This window comes from Rhinolophus ferrumequinum, chromosome 3, assembly GCF_004115265.2.
Source record: "Rhinolophus ferrumequinum isolate MPI-CBG mRhiFer1 chromosome 3, mRhiFer1_v1.p, whole genome shotgun sequence".
In the NCBI taxonomy this organism is placed as follows: Eukaryota; Metazoa; Chordata; class Mammalia; order Chiroptera; family Rhinolophidae; genus Rhinolophus; species Rhinolophus ferrumequinum.
Genome location: NC_046286.1, coordinates 46,214,777 through 46,236,034, shown reverse-complemented (window position 1 = coordinate 46,236,034; position 21,258 = coordinate 46,214,777). Strand labels below are relative to the sequence as shown.

Sequence of the window (21,258 nt, the reverse complement as noted above, 5' to 3'; positions counted from 1 at the left end):
GAGCAGCTGGTCAGTCTGCTGTGGGGCTTCTGAAATCACTCAGGGACACATTCCTAATGAGCATGGAAGGAGAAGGATGAGACGTGACAAGTAACTGGAGAGGGGAGACAGGGGAACAGAGGGAGGAGAAATGCCATTGTCCATTCCCCGTCTCCACGAGGACAACCAGACTCGAATAAACTAACGGAAAAGCAGTAAGAACCGGGAGAGTTCAAAGGAAGCCGAAGCCACTCAAGTCGGTTCTCGCTCACCACGCAGACTGTGCTCAAGAAGCAGTTTCAAGCTTTCATTTCCCTGGACAGGTTCCACGCGCTGCCCTGAGCGCTCTCTGCTCTGGGAAAGGAGGCTCCCGTCACAGGGAAGGAAGCCTGCAGCCATCCTCACCTGTGAATGAGGAGTTCCAGCACCTGCTGGCCTCACCTTGTTCTTGGCAAGTACGTTGGCTCCTGCTTTAACGAGCAGCTTGACTGACTGGCTGAAACCATGCCAGGATGCTTCGTGCAGGGCCGTATTCCCGTCCTGAGGGACACACGCACAGAGAGAAAGCACGTTACCCAAGACTTCATTCATCCCATCGTCATCAATATTATCAGAGGGTAGTTTTAGGGCACAACACAGGACCCTTCCCCACTGGGGCTTCTCATCTGAACCACAGAGCACAGAAAATGACTGGAGTGGCCTGTCTCTCCACTGTCCCAGGAATGGTATATAACAAGTACCATTCTAGATGCAGTCTAGATTCATGACACACAGTGGGTGCCTTAGGCTTTAGAGCTTCAGTCTCTCACGTGGAGAAAGGCACAGTCACATTTAACAGAAAGCAACATCAGGACGGCGTGATATCTGTTGCTTCCACCTCCATCGCCCCTTGGGCTCTGCTCTGCTCCAGGCCCCAGAGAGAACCCTGCAAAGGTTGGGTAAATGAAGATTCCAGCTTCATCAATTCCAGGGCCCAAGGACCAGATAGACAGATTAAAAATTTAATGTCACCCAGCTTCATCCAAAAGCCTCAGGGCCTCAAACAAAAGAGCAGGGATTGAGAAAGCAGTGATTTGGAAATAAGGCAGTGTCCTCAATAAGTGGCTTTTAAATGAAAGTTAACCAATTAAATAGAGCTTGTATTTGCTTAACTTATTATAAACAAAAAGAAATGCTAAGTGTAATGAATTAAGTGGGGTGGGGCACGGAGGGGAAGGGCTGGTGGGGAGCATGGCAAGGCGAGGTCGAAATACCCTCTATGCTGTTCCAGGCCAGGGGGCTGGGCAGTCAGCTGGGGGCAGTGCAGGTGAATTCTCCAACTATGTCCCGGGTCTGGGGTGTCAGACTTTCATTCCACCACCCCAAGCGACGAGGCCTCGTGCTGCTGAGAGCCACAGGGGGACGTCTAGGTTCTCAAAGATGGAGGTACCGGAGGAACCCGGCAGTGGGGCCTGCTGGTAAGGAGAGTGGTGCCGTGGGGCCCGGGGCGGTGGGGCTGACTTGCAAGGAGCAGGAAGCAAAAGGCAAAGTGACTGGGAGGGGCGGCTGGGGTGCCGGTAACATCTGCTTCTGGATCTGGGAGCTCCCAGATGTGCTTGGCTAGCGACAGCTCGCTGAGCTGCACTTACTGTGTGTGGACGTTTCTGTCTACACACATTGATAAAAAGTTGTTTACAAACGTAAACAGGCTGAATTGCACGTCATGGCAAAGTTCCATGTTTTAAGATGGACAATTTTAAAACACTGGATTAATATAGGCCATTGGGATTTCTTAAAAACCTGAGTTTGCTTCTTTTTTTTCCTTCCAATATAGTTTTAAAAATGATTAGGTTAGTGCAAAAGTAATTGCGGTTTAAAAGGTTAAAAATAATTGCAAAAACCTCAATTACCTTTGCACCAACCTAATAACTTGCTCACTTATCAAAACAATAAATAACTAGAGTCGGGGTGGGGGATGGCTGGGCACATGCCTCCCCGCCTCCCGGCCTCCCAGGTCATTACTACTCGACTTTTACTCCTTCACTATTTACGTTATTGTGGTGGCCTACTCTGCCATAACACCGGGAAGAATTTTTTTTTTTTTTAATTTACTGGGAGATCAGATCTTCTTTCAAAGGAAATTTGGGCTGATTCCATCATGTGAAATCATGAGTGATAAGACTCAGGAAAGGTAACGTCTTGCGAGTGGGTCCTCGGGCTGGCACGTCCGCTTCACCTTGTCTTGTCGGTCCAGGGCACAGCCCTCCTGGATGAGCGCGGCGATGACCTCCGTGTTCCCCACCACCGTGGCCCGGTGCAAGGCGGTCTGGTCCCCCTGCAGAAGGAGGCAGAGGGAGGAACAGGGGTCACTCTCTCCACCACACCCGCATCGCTCCCTCCCTCACGCACTTGCTCGCTCGCTGGCTCCCTCGCTCTGACACAGGATACCTCCCACACGGAGCAGATCGGTCCCCGCGGGTGAGGCAGGCTTTGTGGTCTGGTTAGTAAACAATGCACACCAGGCATAGCAACGCTGTTCATGGGAACCTTAAGCCAACAGCAGAACAGCCCTTGGCCACAGAGCTGACCTGAGAATAAGGGTCAAGCCCTCAGCGGCTGCGCAGGGTGGGTGGCAGTGTTCACTTGGGCTGTGAGTCACGTCTGTGAAGAGCAGATCTGAGAGCAGTACTTTGTGAGCTCTGCACTTATACCAACAATGCCTGGCATCTTGACTCCCTACCCAGTTCTGTCATTTCCTGCTTTCAGAGAACTCGCCATCCAGCTACGTCCGTGAGCAGGACTCATGATTTGATGGCAGGTGTATATTTGTTGATTGACTTGCACTGGCCAAGAGCAATATAGGGGGTTACGCCATGTAACTCCAGGGATGGCGAGCTATCAGCGCATATCTCTAAGGAGCCTCTTCTGATATTTCACGACAACACCCTCACTGATTTATACTGCATTGGACCCTTTTCTCTGCGATCAGATTCCTGGAATTGCAGACCTTCTCTTTCTCCATCAAGGCGCCAAAGGGAACTTGACTCCCTCCCCTAATTGCAGCTGAGAGAAGGACTAAACGCTCCTACAGGTAAGATGGTCAAGACTGTAATGAGAGAGTTCTGAAGTCTCTACGAGCACATCTTATCTCTGACATGCACTCAGGAAGTCAGGTCAAGACAAATCAAGTCCAGCCTGGGGTCCAGGTTCAAATGGGGAGGAGGAGGGTCAGGGTGGAAATGTTCTGGTGGGAAGGAAGGAGCACAGGGAAGGGGGTCAGGAGATGTGAGTGCTGCGTGGCCTTGGGGGACACCTGTCACCTCACTGGGCCTCATGTCTTTCACCTGTAAAAGGAGGGGCGGGGGCTGATGCCCTAGATCCTTCCCTTCCCTTCTCAGGCTCTGTGATTCCGTTGGTAAGAGTTGCGCGTAAATGAAGTTTCCTGGTGGAGAACCAGAGGGACAAAGAACATACACCCTGTGATATTTCTGGTCCTTAACACAAGAGAAGAATGAGAGACTATTATAAGACAGAAAGCACGAACATGTTTCAAAGACGGATGTGCCACTACTTATGCCAGGTAACCCTAATGAAATGCTGATTCTAATTACTAATCTCTCTGGAATCTATAACAAACAACAATGAACTTTAAAAGCACTTAATCAGAAAAACAGTTCTGGAAATGGATGGTAGTGATGGTTGCATAACAATGTGAATGTACTTAACGCCCCTGAATTATATGGTTCAAGTGGTAAATTTTATGTTATGTACCTTTTATCACAACTAAAAAGCGTTTAATGCTATGTAAAACTCAAATTCACTTTCTTAAAGTTAAAAAAAAAAATCTCCCTTTAAAAATCCACAAGAAGTGATTTTTATTTTCTTCCTTGTACTTTTTAATACATTCCAACTTTTTGTATCTAACACTTAATTTTTAGCATCAGGAGAAATGGCTACTTATCAAACGTCTGAGCTGGTCTGAGCTGTAACGATGTAACAGTCATGGGACTACCCACATCTCAGAATCTTTTCTCCCTGATCATTCACAGAATTGAAGGGATTTCTGCAGTGACGGGTTGCAATCCAGCCCCTTTGCCATGACTTCATCCACTGTCCCAGCATTTCTATCAGCAACACTCTTCTCTGCATCCTTAGCTGTTATTCCCATTATAAATCAGTTTAGACTTGGTTTTCTCCACTTTTCCAGACCCCTTATTCAACGTGGACACTTTCTATGTGGCATGCAGGCAAAAAAGAATGTGGCCACTGGAGCAATGGTTGCAGGAGGTATGCCAACCGATGACACGTCCATTTCAAACATCTTATGAAGGGTTTCCAGATGAGGTATACTTACTGCTCAAACAAGTAATCACAGGAGAAACTGCGCAAATTTTAACTTTTTAAAACTTCTGTAAGAATTTTCAAGACTGCCCATTTCCCTATCGGAATGGTGATGGGTTTTCCCCAAATGTATCTCAAGGGCAATTTATTATTCCTGAGCTGATGAGGAAACATGGTACTGTTCTCAGGAAGGAAAGTGAGACTACAGCTCACTCTTTCAGGTTCAATACTGACTTGGTCAGATTTCTAATGGTTAGAGGCCTTTTAATATTGCCACAAACTTCTGACACTCTAACTAGCACTCCTTGGACCAATCAGAACAACCTTTTTACGTAATGAAACTTCACCATGCTGCCCATCTTGTGCACAAAGTGTGAACAAGCCCGAGACACATGGGCCGTGTCAGCCGCTCTTGCTTCACGAGTCGTCGCACAATAGGCCTCTGCTGACTGGGGCACAGTCTACTCTAAGCCTTGCTGTAGGTCAAAGGTTTTATCGTGTTTCACAAGCTGCCACTAAATCATGAACTGAGGCAGCTTTGGAGCCAGAATGTCACCATTATTTATTACTTGCTTTCAGCATGAGTCTACTGTATTTACTTCTCTCGAGATAACTTTCTTTTGTGAAACTCTAGCTCAATTCAAGAAGCTAAATCTAACTTTTAGTTCAGCCCTTAGAAGTCCATTTCCAGATGGATTAGCAAGACAAGACTCAAAGAGATCTAACGGCTTGTGTGAGGCTGCAGTAGAACACAATTTGTCCCCAATCAACTGGCACAGGTGTTTCCTGCATCTCCCCTTTCTCTGCAGAGACCTTTTAGCTGCCCTGCCTGTCTCCAGGCCACAGCTCCCCCTCCATATTTACTCCCTCAGAGACAGACCTCCCTCAGAACCTGGAACTGTGCTTCATCAGTCGGATACACACGGCTGTGAAGGCCAAAGTCAGGCTTTTCCCACCACCAGTGGCTGGCTTTCCGCTGGCCCATGAGCTTAGTTCACACTCATGGAGTAGTTCTGGAGGACTGAGACACCTGTGGCACATAAAAACCAGCCACCCTCAACTTACCAAGATGAGAATTAAAGGCTCTGGAAGCCATGAAATGCATAAGGAAAATACTGCCTCAGGCTGTCTATCTAAGAGCTGCTTCTGCCCAGAACACAACACAAACAACTGAATGACTTGAGACCCTCAACGGGAACAGGGTCAGTGACCTGTGAATCAACTTTTCCTCCTATACATCTAAAATTTACTGTTGAAATATTTCCTCTTTGAAATATGACACAGAAAAGAACAAAATGTGCCCTCAGTCCGTGCTCACTGACAGACTCAAGCAGTAACTTTGACATAATTCTTATTTCTATATGATTTAAATCAAATATGAAATTCTAAAAATTTGGATAAATTAAAAAAAGCTGGGAAAAGTAGAATAGAATAGAATAGAATAGAATAGAAACGCTCAAGAGCAATTACTATTTATTCAATGAATATTTATTGACCCCCTACTATTCTTTCATTTTATTGATTAAAAAAAAAAAAAGACCTAGGCCCAGTGCAGTTCAGTGTGTAGCGTAGGATAACCAGCTAATTAGGGGTAGCCTGGTTGGGCCAGAATTCACATTGTCAAGGCTCTTTGCACTGACATCTGTTCCAGTCTGTGAAGTCAATTAACCTTAGGACAGGCCTTCAAAAAGATCAGGTGCCTCTGTAGGGTTCGGGCCACCTCTTTATGGCATCATCAAGCTAAGTGCATCGAGCACAGTGCCACGGCCGCTATCGGCGCCCAAGAAGCAGTCGTTGAATGATTAACTACAAAGAAGGGAAAATGCTGCAGTTGGGAACGGGAAGAGCCAGCAACCTTGCCGTTTGGCACTTGGATTTGGAACATGTTGGCCTGTTTGCAAAGGACACGAACTGCCAGATCTCAATTTTTCTAAGACATCGGTATTTCTTACTTTGGGATGTTAAGAGGTTTGGAACCTCTGAGGTCTAAATCTTTGTTTTGAAATGCTTTTAGTATTCTTCCTATACGGTAAAAGAGAGTGAGCACAGTGCAGGCAGATTCCAAAGCTAAGCTCGTGGAAGGAACCCCAGTCATGCAAGGGTGGCAACGCCCCTGTTCAGGAGGCACAGGCAGACATGTTACAAGGAAGCTCAAGACAGGCGAGGTGTGCAAAACAAGGTGCTGACCTCTTTTTCTCTCTCTGATCTTCTAGGGTTCTTCCTAGCCTTGCTTCTTGGGTTTTTCTCATTTTTCTCTTCCTTCATGCCTTTTACCGTGGCCACAGGGTCCTGGACTATTTCTGAGGTGGGGGCTGTGTGATTGCTCATTGACCAATCAGAGATGGCGTTAGAGCTCCACTGAGAGTTGACGGGATTGGCGGGAAGCAAGAGGGAATTTGCTCCTGGAGTTGCATATTCTAAAGAACTGGTTTCCACAGGTTCAAATTCATAATAATCCCACTCCAGGCCACTGGAGGTCATTCTTCAACTAATTCTCAGTCTTTACCATGACATTAAAGGACAGTATCTGCAGAATATGAAGTTAGGGGTAAATGCTTCATAACATAAACATTCTCTATTTCTACCCCATCATCCAAGACAGGTACCTTCTGAAATGATTTATTTCCAAGTCTCCCAGCTTCTTTAAAGAACACCCATAAAGAGTTTTCTTTCTCAAATTCTTGCATAAGTTTCAAGGTTGATCATCAACAAGCATGGTAAATATACAAAGAAGACAGACATGAACCATATTCTGGCAAAAGCATTACTTTAGAGCTAGTGAAGGTCCACTCCACCTTCTCTACTCGCATCTGTTCTTACACTGTTTTTGTTGTGTTCTTATTTTGTTTTGTTTTAGGATACCTGAGAGAAGCAAGGTATGCATTATCTGTTTAAGGTGGAAAAAATGCAAGAAAATAAACACAAATTCCAATAATGAAAGAGGGTGTTCTTGTTAAAAGCAGAGCTGGCTTTTCTGCTGCTGCCATCACTACACTGACATGGCTCCCCTTGGTTTTTTCGTGAGAACTCCTGCCCGTTTTACTTCCTATCTTGTCTGAGATAATAAGCAGCAGCAGTTCTAGGAAGTTGGCGTGGCTTTTGCTGAATAAGAACACAGTGATTCTCGGCCCTAAGGCTGGAGTGTTGGGTGGAGATAGGTCAGCATGCCTGGCATTGCAGCCTCGCCCCCATGACGAGCAAGGGTTTTAATTACGCAAAGAGCAGAACATATGTATCCCAACAAGTGTGCACCAGCAACTCCAGGCCCCGCCTGTTCTGTGGTCAGAATCTCTTCTCTCTCCCTCTGTATTTGCTCCGGTCGTCTAAGGCTATGATATAATCAGGACTGTTAGGATGGCCACACAATATAGAAAGATATAGTATTATGACCCAAGGTGAAAACCAACCGCTTAAAGCAAAGTCAGCATCTTATGAAAGTAACATTCTTGATAATCCAACAGGTTCCAAGTATAACCAGAGATTTGTGAAGGACACTGGACAGCCTTCTGCCCATCATAAAACAATGACGTATTTAGTTATTTCTTTGCAAATGCTGTCCTCTTTGCTGTGTGCTGGCCAAGTGTTAGAACATTCAAGCCCTTTGGTAATGCACACGCTAACATACCTGAGGGTCGGAAATTTGATAACACTCTGTAACCACAGTTATTAGAAGTGAATCTGGAAGAAGTGACAAGTGCAAACTCTTCAAGAGTCTGTTTCTCACAAAAGTGCTTATTTCTTAGGGTCCTACCATACAAATTAGAGTTAGAAACTGAATTAGAAACAGTTTCCAATCATATTGTCACAGGACGTTTTCCTAATAGTTCATTGGAGGACACTTTACATAATCTTATCTATATCCCCTTCTTAGAGAAGCCGCCTTTCCCAAAGACCTAACAGGGCACCTCATGTACTACGTGCCACCATCCCCCTACTGCTGATTCGCTCAGCAATTGATACTTGACCCCAAAGGAGCCAACTGGAGTCTCTCTCTAGATAACTTGAATGAAGAGACTCACAGGCTGAGTCTTAATGGTATAGCACCAGAGTGACCTCTTTCTGGAAGCCTTCTTTTTCTTAGATTCCATGAGGTAAGTTTTTTTTCTTTGAATAGGTTGTGTTAAACTAAACGTACACTGACTGAGAGAAATCAAGGTGAGAAAAGGAATAAAATTAAGTTTTTAAGCCCCTTCACCTTTTCTCCAGTGGTAAGCTTGGTCAGTAACACCCATTTCCAGCAGGCCTTGCCCATTCTTACTCCTGTGTGTGTGTGTGTGTGTGTGTGTGTGTGTGTGTGTGTGTATGTGTGTGTGTGTGTGGTGTTACTTCCTACTAAGACAGGACACAGACATAAACGTCCTTTGAGGCTCTGCATTTCAATGATACCAGATCGGAAATTAACTATGATGGGAAAAACCACCCCACACTTCCAAACTCCAACTTGCTACTGAGAATGGGTCCCAGAGCAGATCTTCAAGAGGACTTTCTTCCCACCTCGGGGACCAACATGGAGATAAAAAAGTGCTGGAGAGCTTCCACTACCCTCCCACCACATAGCTGGTTACACGCTGTACTACGGAGCAGACAAGCTCCCCTGACAACCCATCTCCCGATAGAATGATGGCTTCTACTCACATCATCCTGGACATCGAGGTCACAGCCAGCCTTCAGCAAGATCTGGACCACAGAAAGATGGCCCTTATTGGCAGCAAGATGCAGGGGGGTCCGCCCATGCTGTTGATGCAAAGCAAACACTGATTTCAAAACAGGACACCAAAACCACACCCCTGCACAGCGGCACTCCCCTCTCCCATCCGGCGTGGCAGGACATTCTTATGGATTTACTCAGAATTCAAGTTTGTCTCCATTAACCTTGGCTATTGGCATTGTAATCAATGAACAAAATAGGCTCAAAATGTGAAGATTTCCTTTAGTGCATAATTTCTACTCCCCACTCATCAAACTGACAAATCGGAAAATGAAGGGGTTTCAAGGTTGCTCTTATTTTCTCACTGGTGCTAATACAGGGATGATGAAGGGGCTACAATGAATCTGATGGGGCAAGAGATGGGTGAATAGCAAAAGGCCAAGCTCATCAGCCCCAGAAAAATGTGATTGGTAATTACTCAAAATTGAAACTGCTGGCCAAACTGATCAGAATAGGTTCTCCCCTTTTTAAACACAAATTACAAAATATTCCAGCCATTCACAAAGAGATGAATATTTTAAAATGTACATGCCCACTACTCACCTTAAGGAAACATGAGAAAAACCACCGCCATTCCTTGCGAACCCCTCCCAGATCTCATTTCCCCTCTAACCCCAGAGGTCGCCTCTCTTAAATGTGGCATTCATCATTCTTTTGCCTTTGGTCACATTTTACTACCTGTGTGTAGCCATAAACAATAACACATCAACACTGTTCTGCTTGTTTTCAAACCTTACATGAATAGCATTAAATTGTACAGTATCATTTGGCAATTTGTCCATTATGTTGTTGAGATTTTTTTTTTTTCATATTGTCACATGTAGTTCGGGTTCATCAATTTCACCATTCACCCATTCTCCTACTGACAGGCATGCAAGTGGTTTCCGGGGGTTTGCAGAACACAGTGGTGAGGGCCCCTCCTGGTGCACCTGATGAGGCTTCTTCGCCCTACAGTTGGCTCTCAGAGATGCCCAATCCCTTTAACTGCCCTAAGCTGTGGCTTCTGACGTACGACACTGAGGGTGACATCCAAAATAACCCTCTTCAGTACATATCAACTTCTATCCAGAGAACTGACCTCGCCAGCATTCTCCAAATTCTAAAGGAAACACTATGTCCCCTTTGCTTTCTCCCTCAAGAGCTCTGTGAAGAAATGTTTCCATTCCCTGTTTCAAATGGCATTTCACCAGGGCCCCCAGCCATGCTGAAACACGCATGGAGGGGTAACAATCTCTCACGGCCTGAAGTCCTTTTTAGCATCTCGATAAAACTTCCCAAAGACCCTCATTGATATTCTAGCAGGATGAACCTTTATGATCTCAGTAAAGTGCCAGTTTTCCATGGGTAACTAGCCATGGAGGAAAACAGAGAACAGGTAATAAAGGATCTGAATTTCTACCCAGGAAATGCAATCAAAGCACTAGAATGATTCTGAAAAGAAAGGGGTCAGAGCTCACTTTAAAATTAGAATTCTTAATTAAGAAAAAGTTACTCCCAAGAAAGTGGGATATAAAAAGCTTTCAAAAAAAGGCAACATCTGAGACGAAGCGTGACCTTCGTTGGCTGGTGATTGTGTTCAGTGCATGCTACTTAACCTTGATTCTTTAAATGAAATGTCCACAGCTTATCAGATGGAGCAAAGGAACTGGGTCCCATTCACTGGGTCTCGTCCCAGGCTCCACCTGTCACCAAGGATATTGGATAAGTGACCTTCACAAAATTTCTAAGGCATTCTGAAACACAGGGACATTCATTAAATGCGCAAAGAGAAAGACATGTGTGCTCTGAGGAAGGATGACAGGATGACGGGATGAGAGTGCTTTTGAACAACTGGGAAATACAGACCACGATGGGAGAAGTTACCCGGAGAGTGGCTGGAAAAGAGGCCACAGGCCGAGAAGTCGCTGGGTGTTGCGGGGGTCAGGGGAGCCCTGAGGAACATCCAGTCAGCAACCAGATATTACTGGTGGGAGGCAAAGCCCAAGGAGGTGAAAATGTGTGTCCAAGTGAATACAAATAATCGAAAGTCAAGAGAAGCAAATGCTGCTGTGGTTCAAACCCGATCACATCTGAAGGGCGCTTTAGAAACTGTAAGTTACTGACAGAATGGCCCTGGATCAGAGGCACCGTCCTCATCCAGTCAGCAGAGAGTCCCCTCTGTGGAGAAAGGAAAGGCCAGAGGCTTTGGAGCCCGAGGAGTTTAGTTCAAATCCCAGGTCTGACTACACTCTCCTAAGCCTGTTTTCTCATTTGTAGAACAGAAATGGCCTCCACTCCCCACCCCATGGAAATAGGATAAATGAGATAACCACCACCATCTAATGGGGGATTCCTTTCCCTCCAACTGTCCTCAGCCCTCACCCCTGAAGGCATCCCAGATGTTCCCTCTCCTCCTTGACACCCCCACACCTTTGCCTTAGCAAGGACCAGTGGCACATTTTCAAAGGCGAAGGGACCTTTCAAAGGCGAAGGGCAGAGTTGGATCTGTGATCACCCAGAAGCCAGATGAGCCCTGGCAGGAGGGTCGATGTTCCTATATGCAGTCCTGACCCACTCACCCACCTCCCGTTTTGAAACCTAGTGCACAGTTCCAAGTCTCCGTGTCTCTGCTGGAAGGTCCTTCTTTAGCACGAACGCCATCTCCAAACTATGCCTTCTCTGGTTCTCCAAGAAGAAATGTTTTTGGCCTTCTCTTCTCCACTCCCATAGCACTTCAGCTCCCTTTTAGGAAACAGCCGCATTTTGTTTTGAGTGTCACTCTGGGTGCTGGCTTCTTCCAACTAGGCCGTGATCTCCCTGAGAGTGGACTGTGCCTTCCATGAATGATGAAGCAAGAAGACTCTGGGATATGGGGATTGGGGGGCATCCCCATAGAGGTTCCAGTGGCCCTCAACCATAGGGCAGGCTGAGGCTGCCACAGGGACACAGGAGTAAATCCCACAGATCCAGGCTTGACCTCAGAGCAATGAAGAGCCTGGGATGGCGGCAGACTGTAAGTTCTTGGATGTCCTGGCCCTGCAGAGGAGGTGTAGACATCCTGGGGGCTTCACAAGCATTTAAGCAGCTGCAATAGTGACATGGGGCTTCTCTGAAGAGGTTCGGTGTCTGCCTCGGTGTCTGGCTCTATTTCTGGCATCGGCATAGCAGTAGCCAAGGCAGTAGTAACCAGTTTCCCGCTGAACTAAAGCTGTCCACTCCTGTCCCCTGGGCTTTCCTAACACAAGACTAACTCCCCTTAGACACATACACGTAAACCATCACCACCACTACCACTCACCAGAGGAGAGCAAGAAGGAAACAGAAATGTACCTGGTTTTCCAGAACATTCTGTAGTGAAAAGCAACAAAAGTGAAGCTCGTAAGGGGAACAGGTGCTCCTGACGAGCACAGTCATACCAAAGTCATACCTGACAAATGGGACGGGCTGCAATGCCCTAAGTGTGAGGGAGCAAACAAAGATGGATCCTTACAGGGGCCTTTGAACGATTCGATGAGCTGCTCTCATCTCCATGTCCCTAGGACTGACCAGTGGAAGAAATGGGCACAGGAGAAAAGACGATGCACTAAGCGTGAGAAGAGGAAGACGTTTCAGAAGCATCAGTCTGTTCTGGGTCCTACCCCCGTTATCCTCAAAGACCCGTTCGACCCAACTCAACCCGGGTCCTGGTGGACCCAGGGAGACCAATAATGATGAGAAGACACAGACACAGCTAACATTTACAGGATGCTTACTACATGGTGGGTGCTAGCCTGACTTTTACATGCATTAGGTCATTCAGTCCTCCCAAGACCCTAGGGGGTGGGCATTATTGGTAAGTCAATTGGACAGGTGAGGAAACTGAGGTATGAAGAGACTCTGGCACTTGTTCCATGTCATACAGCAGGTAATTTGAATCTGGATTCACCCCGAAGCTGTCTGGCTCCAGCCCCCACGCCCTGAACCCCCACTCTACCTGCTGCCGGCTTGTGCTGTGAGGGTGAGGCTGTGCCCTGGCAGAGGGGCTCTGTGTCACTCTCAGGAAGCTCCTGAGACTCCCAGATGCAGACCTCTGAAAGTGCTTCGCAATAACCTGGTTTCCTCAGAATCTCAAGGACGGGGAGAGGTTTCCCATTCTCACTGTACCTGTGAATCACCTGGGAGGCTGGTCTGTTTGTCAGTCTATCCATCTACACTGGGAACCATAGGGTGAGATGAAAAGGGGCCAGGGTAATTCTGCTCAGAGCAGCTACAGGCCCTCGGGTGAAACCTGCCTTGTTGGGCCTGTCCAAGCAAGAGTCATTCCTCTTGCTACATTCTTCATGCTCTCCTCCGCACCCGTCAGCACGAAACACTAAGACACTGCAGCGCCACAACCCAGAGTTTCTGGTACCTTAAACACATATATAAGCAACACAATGACATCACTAAAAATTTGGAAGATGAAAGCAAATCATCAGTAATGTTACCCCCCAATACAACTACTATTATTTTTATCCAATCTTTTTTCAGTACATCTTCTCTATTGACGCTCTTGCGCAGTTATATTCACAGCTCACATAAAACTATCTTGCTTTCTGCATTAATATTATGCCTTAAACAGTGGTTCTAAAATTTTATTGGGCAGCAGACTCTCCCAGAGGGCTTGTTAACAGACAGATGTCTGGACCCCCTTCCAGAGTTTCTGATTCAGTAGGTCTGGAATGGAGACAGAATTTGCATTTCTGACAAGTTTCCAAGACAAGCAGATGCTGCTAGTATGGGAACGCGTTTTGAGAGCTACTGATATAAACCGCTGGTTTTCAACCCTGTTGCAGATTAGAGTCACCTAAAAAAACAATTTTTTTAAAATCCCAAACTTTACCACTAAAGGATTGAATTCCACCAGCCTAGGGTGGGTCTGTTTTTCAAGTTCCAGGTGATTCCAATGTGCAGCCAGAAGTCATGTCCCACTGCCTCAGACCCTTTAAAGGTGCTAGTTCCTCCAACTTGCCCTGGTATCGGGATGGGCCATGTGAGACGGGCAGGGATGGCAGGTCGTACGCCTTTGCAGGGAGCACACGTTTCCCGGATCCAACCAGGAAGAGGCAGAGACTCAGAGCCTGTTCACGTCCAGGGAACTGGACAGCAAATGGCCTTGAGAGGTTGCTAGGCAACCACCACAAAAAAGTGGCCCCACTGTCAGCAACTCTGGGGCTGGGGTCTGGGGTGCTGCTTTGTTCTGGCAGGTTGAGCCTTTGTGAGTCCCGCCTTCCAGCAGAACTGCCACGTGAGAATATCAGAGCAAGTCCCGCTCCGGCAGGTGACTCATAAATTATACACTAACAGGTGATCATAAAGGGAGCACAGGACAAACAGTCCCTGCTACTCAGTTTGAAGAGGCTGGCTCCTACCTGGAGGGGCCAGGCTCTGTCAGGGAACATTCCAGAGGGAGGATTCCTGTTCAGATAAAGATCTGCTGCCAGTGAGGATGACCAGGGAGCCCGGCCAAAGGGAACCAGCTTAAAATACACCTTGAAGGGAAGTGACGGTGTTTTGTTCCCAGCATGCGTTCATATACATGGTGCTTAATTCTTCTCACTGGACAACGCCAGGTAGACTGAGGAGTTTATGTGGGAGAGACTTCCCTCGAAAGGGGCTGAGCCCCAGCGGGGGTCCAGGGGTCCTCTGAGAACCACAACCCACAGAAACAAGCCTGAAAAGACGGTGCCCTCACACTGATTCCATGGGGCCAGTGCCCTTATGATCTGGAAACTCGCTGCTCCAGCCAGACTCAGAAGTCGGGTCCCAGCTCCTCTCTGCTGCTTCGGTGTCTGGGATCCTCCTTGCTAAAGGCAGGCCTTTCAGACCAACAATACCTGCCCCGTGAACGATAAGCAGGTGTCTTAGTACTCTGCAGGGCAGGTACCTGGCGTAACACAGTGGACCTGAAAAGTGAGAAGCGTCCGGCTGCTTAGCTGTTGCTGGAACACCATCTTTGGTCAACGATATCCTTGGGCCCACGGTCACACAGAGACATGGGGCAAAAGGAGGAGAAAGGAATTGAGACCCATTGGTTCAAGGAAATAAAACAATTTAACCATCTTAGCTGGGGGTCATTACCAGGAGGGTAGTTACACAGATGTGACCCACACAAGGGGAAACACATTAACAGGAAGAATTTAGGTTAGATGAGCGTAATCATTTCAAAATGACAACACTTCCTTTCTTCAGGAGATCATGAGACACACAATAGATCAGGGTTGGACAGTCTGTCATGAGGCAAGTAATATCCGTCTATATTACCTGCAGCATTAAGAAAAAAAGAAAGGAGAGAGAGATGCAGAAACAACAAAGTTGTAACACTAGTAAAATAAAAGTGGCACAGTTCAGAAACAGTGTAATATTCAGATTGAATAGGGTCTTTGAGAGCTTAATTTGGAGGAGGACAATAAGGAGAACAGAAACTCAATGATTTTTCAAGCTCTCAAATCTTATTTGTGGCAGAACTGCACACAGCTAGAACTCTGGCCCTTTGGTCCCTCATTTAGGTTTTAAATGGTAGAAGACCCCTCACCACCACCAATCTTTTTAGGTGCCCCCAAGCATCTCAACTGTACTCCCAGAGTCTCAACTGCCTGAAATGTTGTAGATTTGGGTCAAATACTTCCAAATCCTTCTCAGACTTGATTCAATGAAGACAAAGTTGTAAAGACGTTCAGAAGAAAATGGGGAAAGAAAAAGTGCCACGGATCAAAGGAGAGAAAATAAAACTTTACATATAAAAACACTTAAAATTTCAAAAAACTTCAGAGCTTTCTGTCCTTGTTAGAAATGTGTTTTGTCTACCTGGATGAGTGACACATCACATCTTAATCAGACTACAGGTGACAAGAAGCCGCAAGGGAGTCAATTCCTTGGATGACAAAAACCAGGATTCAAGACGATCTCAGATTGGAAGAACAGGCTAATTTTAACAAGACAAAATGTCATGGGGACAGAGGTAAAATTCAGCACTGAGGGTCAACAGTCCAATCACACATGGGCAGGAGCACTGGAATTGTACTGTAAAATCTTCCCTTTACAGGGCAGAAAATACCAAGGACACTCCACCAGAATCAAGGCACTGGAAAGACCATAGGGATTCAGGCACCTCGGCTGCCACTTCACTGCCTGGGATAAGGGAAGCACAGATGTTGGTTGCACAGCTGCACAAGCCTAACTCCAAGAACCTGGGACTTCTTCCTCGATCTGAGGCTGAGGTTGTAACTATGGCCCTTCGGACACAAATAGCTTTTAATTATAGTTTTTGTGATTCCTGTCTTCCCTTGGTAATTTTTTAAAATTAAACTTTTTACTTTGAGATAACTGTAGATTTAGGTGCAGTTTTAAGAAATACTCCTTTACCCAGTTTCCTCCAATTATAACATCTTGCAAAACTGTAGTACCGTATCAGAATCAAGATACTGCCATGGATACAGTCAAGATACAATACAGCTCTAGTGTCACCAAGGGTCCCGCTGTTGCCCTTGGACAAGTATAGGCAACCTCCCTCCCGCACCTTTCCCCACCCCCATCCCTGACAAATGTTTGCCATTTCTCTAATTTGGAATAAAACAGGGTGTAACTTTGCATATATCAATAGTTTGTTCCTTTTCATGGCTGAGTAGTATTCCATGGTATGAATGCACCATAATTTGTTTAACCTTTCCTCTTGTTGCAGGACACCTGGGTGGTTTCCAGTTTTTAGCTATTGCAAATAAAGGTGCTATCAACATTTCTTTGTATGCGTTTGTGGAAAACATAAGCTTTCATTTCTCTTGGATAAATGTCCAAGAGTGCAACTGCTGGGTCATACAGTAGTTGCATATTTAAGTTTTATAAGAAACTATCAAACTATTTTCCAGAGTGGATGTATCATTTTATGTTCCCACCAGCAACGTATAAGAGATCCAGTTTCTCCACATCCTTTACAGCATTTGGTACAGGCACTATTTTTTATTTTAGTCATTCTGATAGATGTAATGGTGTTTCTTTGTGGTTTTAATTTTCATTTACCTAATGCCTAATGATATTGAACATCTTTTCATTTGCTTATTTGCCATCCATATATGCTCTTTGGTGAAATATCTCTTCATGGCTTTTGCCTATTTTCTAATAGGATTGTTTGTTATATTACTATTGAATTTTGAGAGTTCTTTATATATTCTAGATACCGTGTTTCCCCGAAAATAAGACCTAGCCGGACAATCAGATCTAATGCATCTTTTGGAGCAAAAATTAATATAAGACCCAGTTTTATTTTACTATAATATAAGACCCGGTATTATATTATAACATAATATAATATAATACAATATAATACCGGGTCTTATATAATATAGTATAAAACCGGGTCTTATTTTACTGTTAAGACCCAGCATAATATAATATAATATACCAGGTATAATATAATATAACATAATAACCGGGTCTTATATTAATTTTTGCTCCAAAAGACGTGTTAAAGCTGATTGTCCGGCTGGGTCTTATTTTCGGGGAAACACGGTACAAATCCTCTGTCAAACACGTGGTACGCAAATATTTTCTCCGATATGCAAATATTTTCTCCGAGACTGCTGGTTGTCTTTTCATCTCTTTTTATTTAATGTTTGTGAAGGAAATGCAAGTTGAAATATTTGCACATAAATACCCAGGTGTAACTCAGCTTTGTTTTCATTTCAGATTGCCTTACAATAATATTTTTATGGTGAAAAGTGACAATTTTGCTATTGAGTGCCATGTGTTGAGCTCTGACTCACTATTTCTTCTGAGCTAATCAGCAAAAGGCGTGAAGAGGCTGGGCCCTGCACAAAACATGGAACAAATTTGCAGGTCGTTCTTGCTCAGGGGCCACGCTAATCCTTTTTGTATCGTTCCAATTTTAGTATATGTGCTGCCAAGAGAGCATATCTTTTCATCTTCTTAACAGAGTTGTTCACAGAGCGAAAGTTTTTCATTTTGATGAGATCCAATGTATCCTTTTATGGATCATGTTTTAGGTGCCAAGTCTAATGATTTGCCTAGTCCTAGAGCCTGAAGATTTTCTCCTATGATTTTTTCTAAAGTTTTATAATTTTACGTTTAAGGCCATGACCCAAAAGGTTAATTTTTGTATAAATTAAGTCTAAGTAAAGGTTTTTAAACCTATGGACATCCAATTGCTCCAATATCATTTATTGTGAGTTCCTCTAGTGAATTGCTTTGCACCTTTGGGAAAATTCAGTTGGACGTATTTGTGTGGGTGTATTTCTGGGTTCTCTATTCTTTCTACTGGTCTCTGTCAATCCTTCCACAATACCACATTCTCCCCAATACTGTACTATATAGTTGGGCTTAATATCAAATACAGTGATTCTTCGTGCTTTATTTTGTTTTAGCGAGCCTCGGGTCTGTACCTTTCTGCATACATTTAAAAATAAGCTTGTGTACATGTGCAAAACACTTTGCTGGGATTTTAGTAGAAACTGCACTAAACGTCTAGACAATTCAGAGAGAGTGAGCATCTTTACTGTGTTGAGTCTTCTAACTATGAATATAGTATGTATTCATCTCCAGTTATTTGGGCCTCCTTTTGTTTCTTTCATCAGCATTTTAAAATTTTTCAGCTCCTTTAAAATTTAACATGGTTTGTTAAATTTATCCCTAAGTATTTCATTTCCTTTGGAGTGACTATAAAGGGTATTGTTTTTAATTTCCATCTCCACAAATTCAGAGTTAGTATATAGCAATACAATTAATTTTTGTGTGTCGATCTTCGATCTTGCAAGTTTGCTGAACTCTCTGTTTAGTTTTAGGAGTTGTTTGTTTGTTTGTTTGTTTGTTTTATAGACTCCTTAATATTTTCCATGTAGAAACTCATGTCATCTGCAAATAGGGACAGTATTATTTCTTCTTTTCCAATCTGTATGATTTTCCTTTCCTCTTCTTGCCTTGCTGCAGCAGTTAAAATCCGGAACACTGCACTGAATACAAGTGGTACAAGCAGATATCCTGGCCTTATATTCCTTATCTCAGAGGAAAGCATTCAGTCTTCCACCATTAAGTACGTTAGCTGTAGGATTTTGTAGCTAATCCTTATCGTGTTGAGAAAGTTATCAAATATGGTAGTTTGCTGAGAGCTTTTTTTAACCACCAATGAGTGTTGGAGTTTATCAAATGCTTTTTCTGCCTCTGTTGATATGATCATATAACTTTTCTTGTTTAACCTGTTATGGACTAAATGTTTGTGTCCCCAAAGTTCCTATGTTAAAGCTCTAACCCCCAATGTGATGGTATTTGGAGATAGGGCTTACAGGATGTAATTAGGGTTCAACGAGGTCATGAATGTGGACCCCATGATTAGATTAGTCCTTATAAACAGAGGCAGAGAGACCAGAGCTCTCTCTCTCTCTCTCCATCATGTGTGAACACAGCAAAAGGCCACTGTCTGTAAGCAGGAAGAGGGCCCTCTCAGGAACAAATCTGCTGGCACCTTGATCTTGGACTTCCCAACCTCCGGAACCGTGCGAAATAAATGTCTGCTGTTTAAGCCACCAGCCTACGGCATCATGTATAGCAGCCCCGGCAGACTAAGGCAGCTGTTGATACGGGGTTTACACTGATTAAGGATGAACCAGCCTTGCATACTTGGGATAAATTTCACTCGCTCATGGTGTCTAATTCTTGACGCATTGCTCGATTTGATGAAAACATGGGCTAAAAGAAAACCAAGCACAGTTGTCGCCTACTCACCCATCTACCCGAGATCCTTGGTTTACAACACCCTAAACATACAACAGCCAACTCTTATTGGAAACAAAGTGAGAGGCCTGTGAGAAAGAATTTTCAGTCTCCAAACAGGTTCCAGGCTTAATTTATGTTCTGAAAGCTAAGTCATGATAGCTTAAGAGAAAGAAAAGAGAAATAAGGAAATGAATAAGGGACTCAGAGAATTCACCAACAGACCACCTGCAGTGGCATCTGAGCAGATGCCCTCAGGGGCAACTCATAGCTTCTAAAGCTCCTTTCCTCTTTGGCAGCTTCACTCACAGCTCTCCTAGAAGAATGTAGATTAGGTGAGGACGCTTCAGAAATCTCATGATAGGCCAGTTACTGGCCTGAAAGTCAGTAATCCTCCAGTGCATTTCATTCAGAAAAGATACAGGTACTTTTTTAGGGAGGATTCGAAAATGCTGACATCCAGCTGTGCTGCAACATTACAATGTCTCCTCTAGAGTGGTTAGAACCTATTAAATATATGACTGTAGTGGGGTTTTACTGGCACATTAATCTCAGTTATAAAATACTCTGCTGTGTAGTTAGAAGTTTCCGTTTTAAGTGTGACTGACCGCTCAGGCAGCTGAGTGCCCACCACACAGACCACGGGAACGGGGAATGGTGGGCGACTTGCTGGTTGAACATTCGGGTGCTGGAAGGGCTTCTGGGCCAACAGAGCCAACAGGCCGACCCACAGCTGGAGAAAGAGGGGCCAACAGGGCCTGCCTCCACCCCCACATGGGCACCATTGTAAACACAGGCAGGAGGGAAACAGAAGAGGCCCTGCAGAGCAAGGCACCACTCCCAAGAATTCCTCAGAGGCAGTGAGGGGGAGGACAGAGCTGCTAAGGGACTCCAATCCTGGGACTCCCATTACAAGCAGCCTCAACAGCCTCTCCCAAGATGAAGATGCTTGAGTGAGTTTGAGGGTCCGTCCCAAGTTTTGAGGCCTGCTACCTATTACAGCATGTCCCCCCCCCAGGTCCAAGCAGGGGCTCATGTCTGACCCACTATACCAGTTCTCACATTGCCCCTCTCCTTCTGGGGAGCCATCCCCCCTTCCTGCAAAGAGCTTCTCCTCGGGGTGCGTCTCTACCTTTCCAAGAAACACCCCGTCACTGTGCTGCCTGCCCCCTACACCCCCTCCTAACAATAAGTTAGCACTTATTGAGACTCTCCTAGTGTTGACCCAATGCATTGTCTCACAGGAATGCCTCGCAACAATTCACGCATGCATCTGCCTTCCCCTACTGCACACGCGTATGTCCTGCTAGTAAACTGGTTCTACTTTGAGTTATCAATATTTTGTGGTGTTTGCTACAAAGAGCAATGACTTCCGGGAGTGTAAGCACTGACGTGGCCCAGTGCTCTATAGAGAATGTTGTCCCGCCCCACGCACAGGCTCTGGGACATCAGGGAGAAAGACCTGGAGCCGTGAATGGTTCATCAGTCACCAGGGCTCTGAAAAACCGCCAAGTCCAACCACACCCAGACCCATT

The 21,258-nt window shown here is 45.1% G+C and overlaps 1 protein-coding gene and 1 pseudogene across 9 annotated transcripts in view; both read right to left on the bottom strand.

Moving 5' to 3' along the window:
• ANKRD6 (ankyrin repeat domain 6) overlaps nucleotides 1-21,258 on the bottom strand; it is a 168,095-nt gene that overhangs the window by 24,562 nt on the left and 122,275 nt on the right. For 5 of the 9 annotated variants that reach the window (XM_033102738.1, XM_033102737.1, XM_033102741.1 and 2 more), the window contains exons 1-4: nucleotides 8,935-9,035; nucleotides 6,487-6,826; nucleotides 2,195-2,293; nucleotides 421-519 (exon numbers count right to left, since the gene is read on the bottom strand). In XM_033102738.1, the coding sequence (XP_032958629.1) occupies nucleotides 421-519; nucleotides 2,195-2,293; nucleotides 6,487-6,780 (492 nt within the window). In that variant the 5' untranslated portion in view covers nucleotides 6,781-6,826; nucleotides 8,935-9,035. Of the gene's footprint in view, nucleotides 1-420; nucleotides 520-2,194; nucleotides 2,294-6,486; nucleotides 6,827-8,934; nucleotides 9,036-21,258 lie in introns of those variants that run through there. The other 4 variants (XM_033102734.1, XM_033102739.1, XM_033102735.1 and 1 more) reach the window with 1 other exon arrangement.
• On the bottom strand, nucleotides 17,814-17,912 carry LOC117020967 (uncharacterized; annotated as a pseudogene).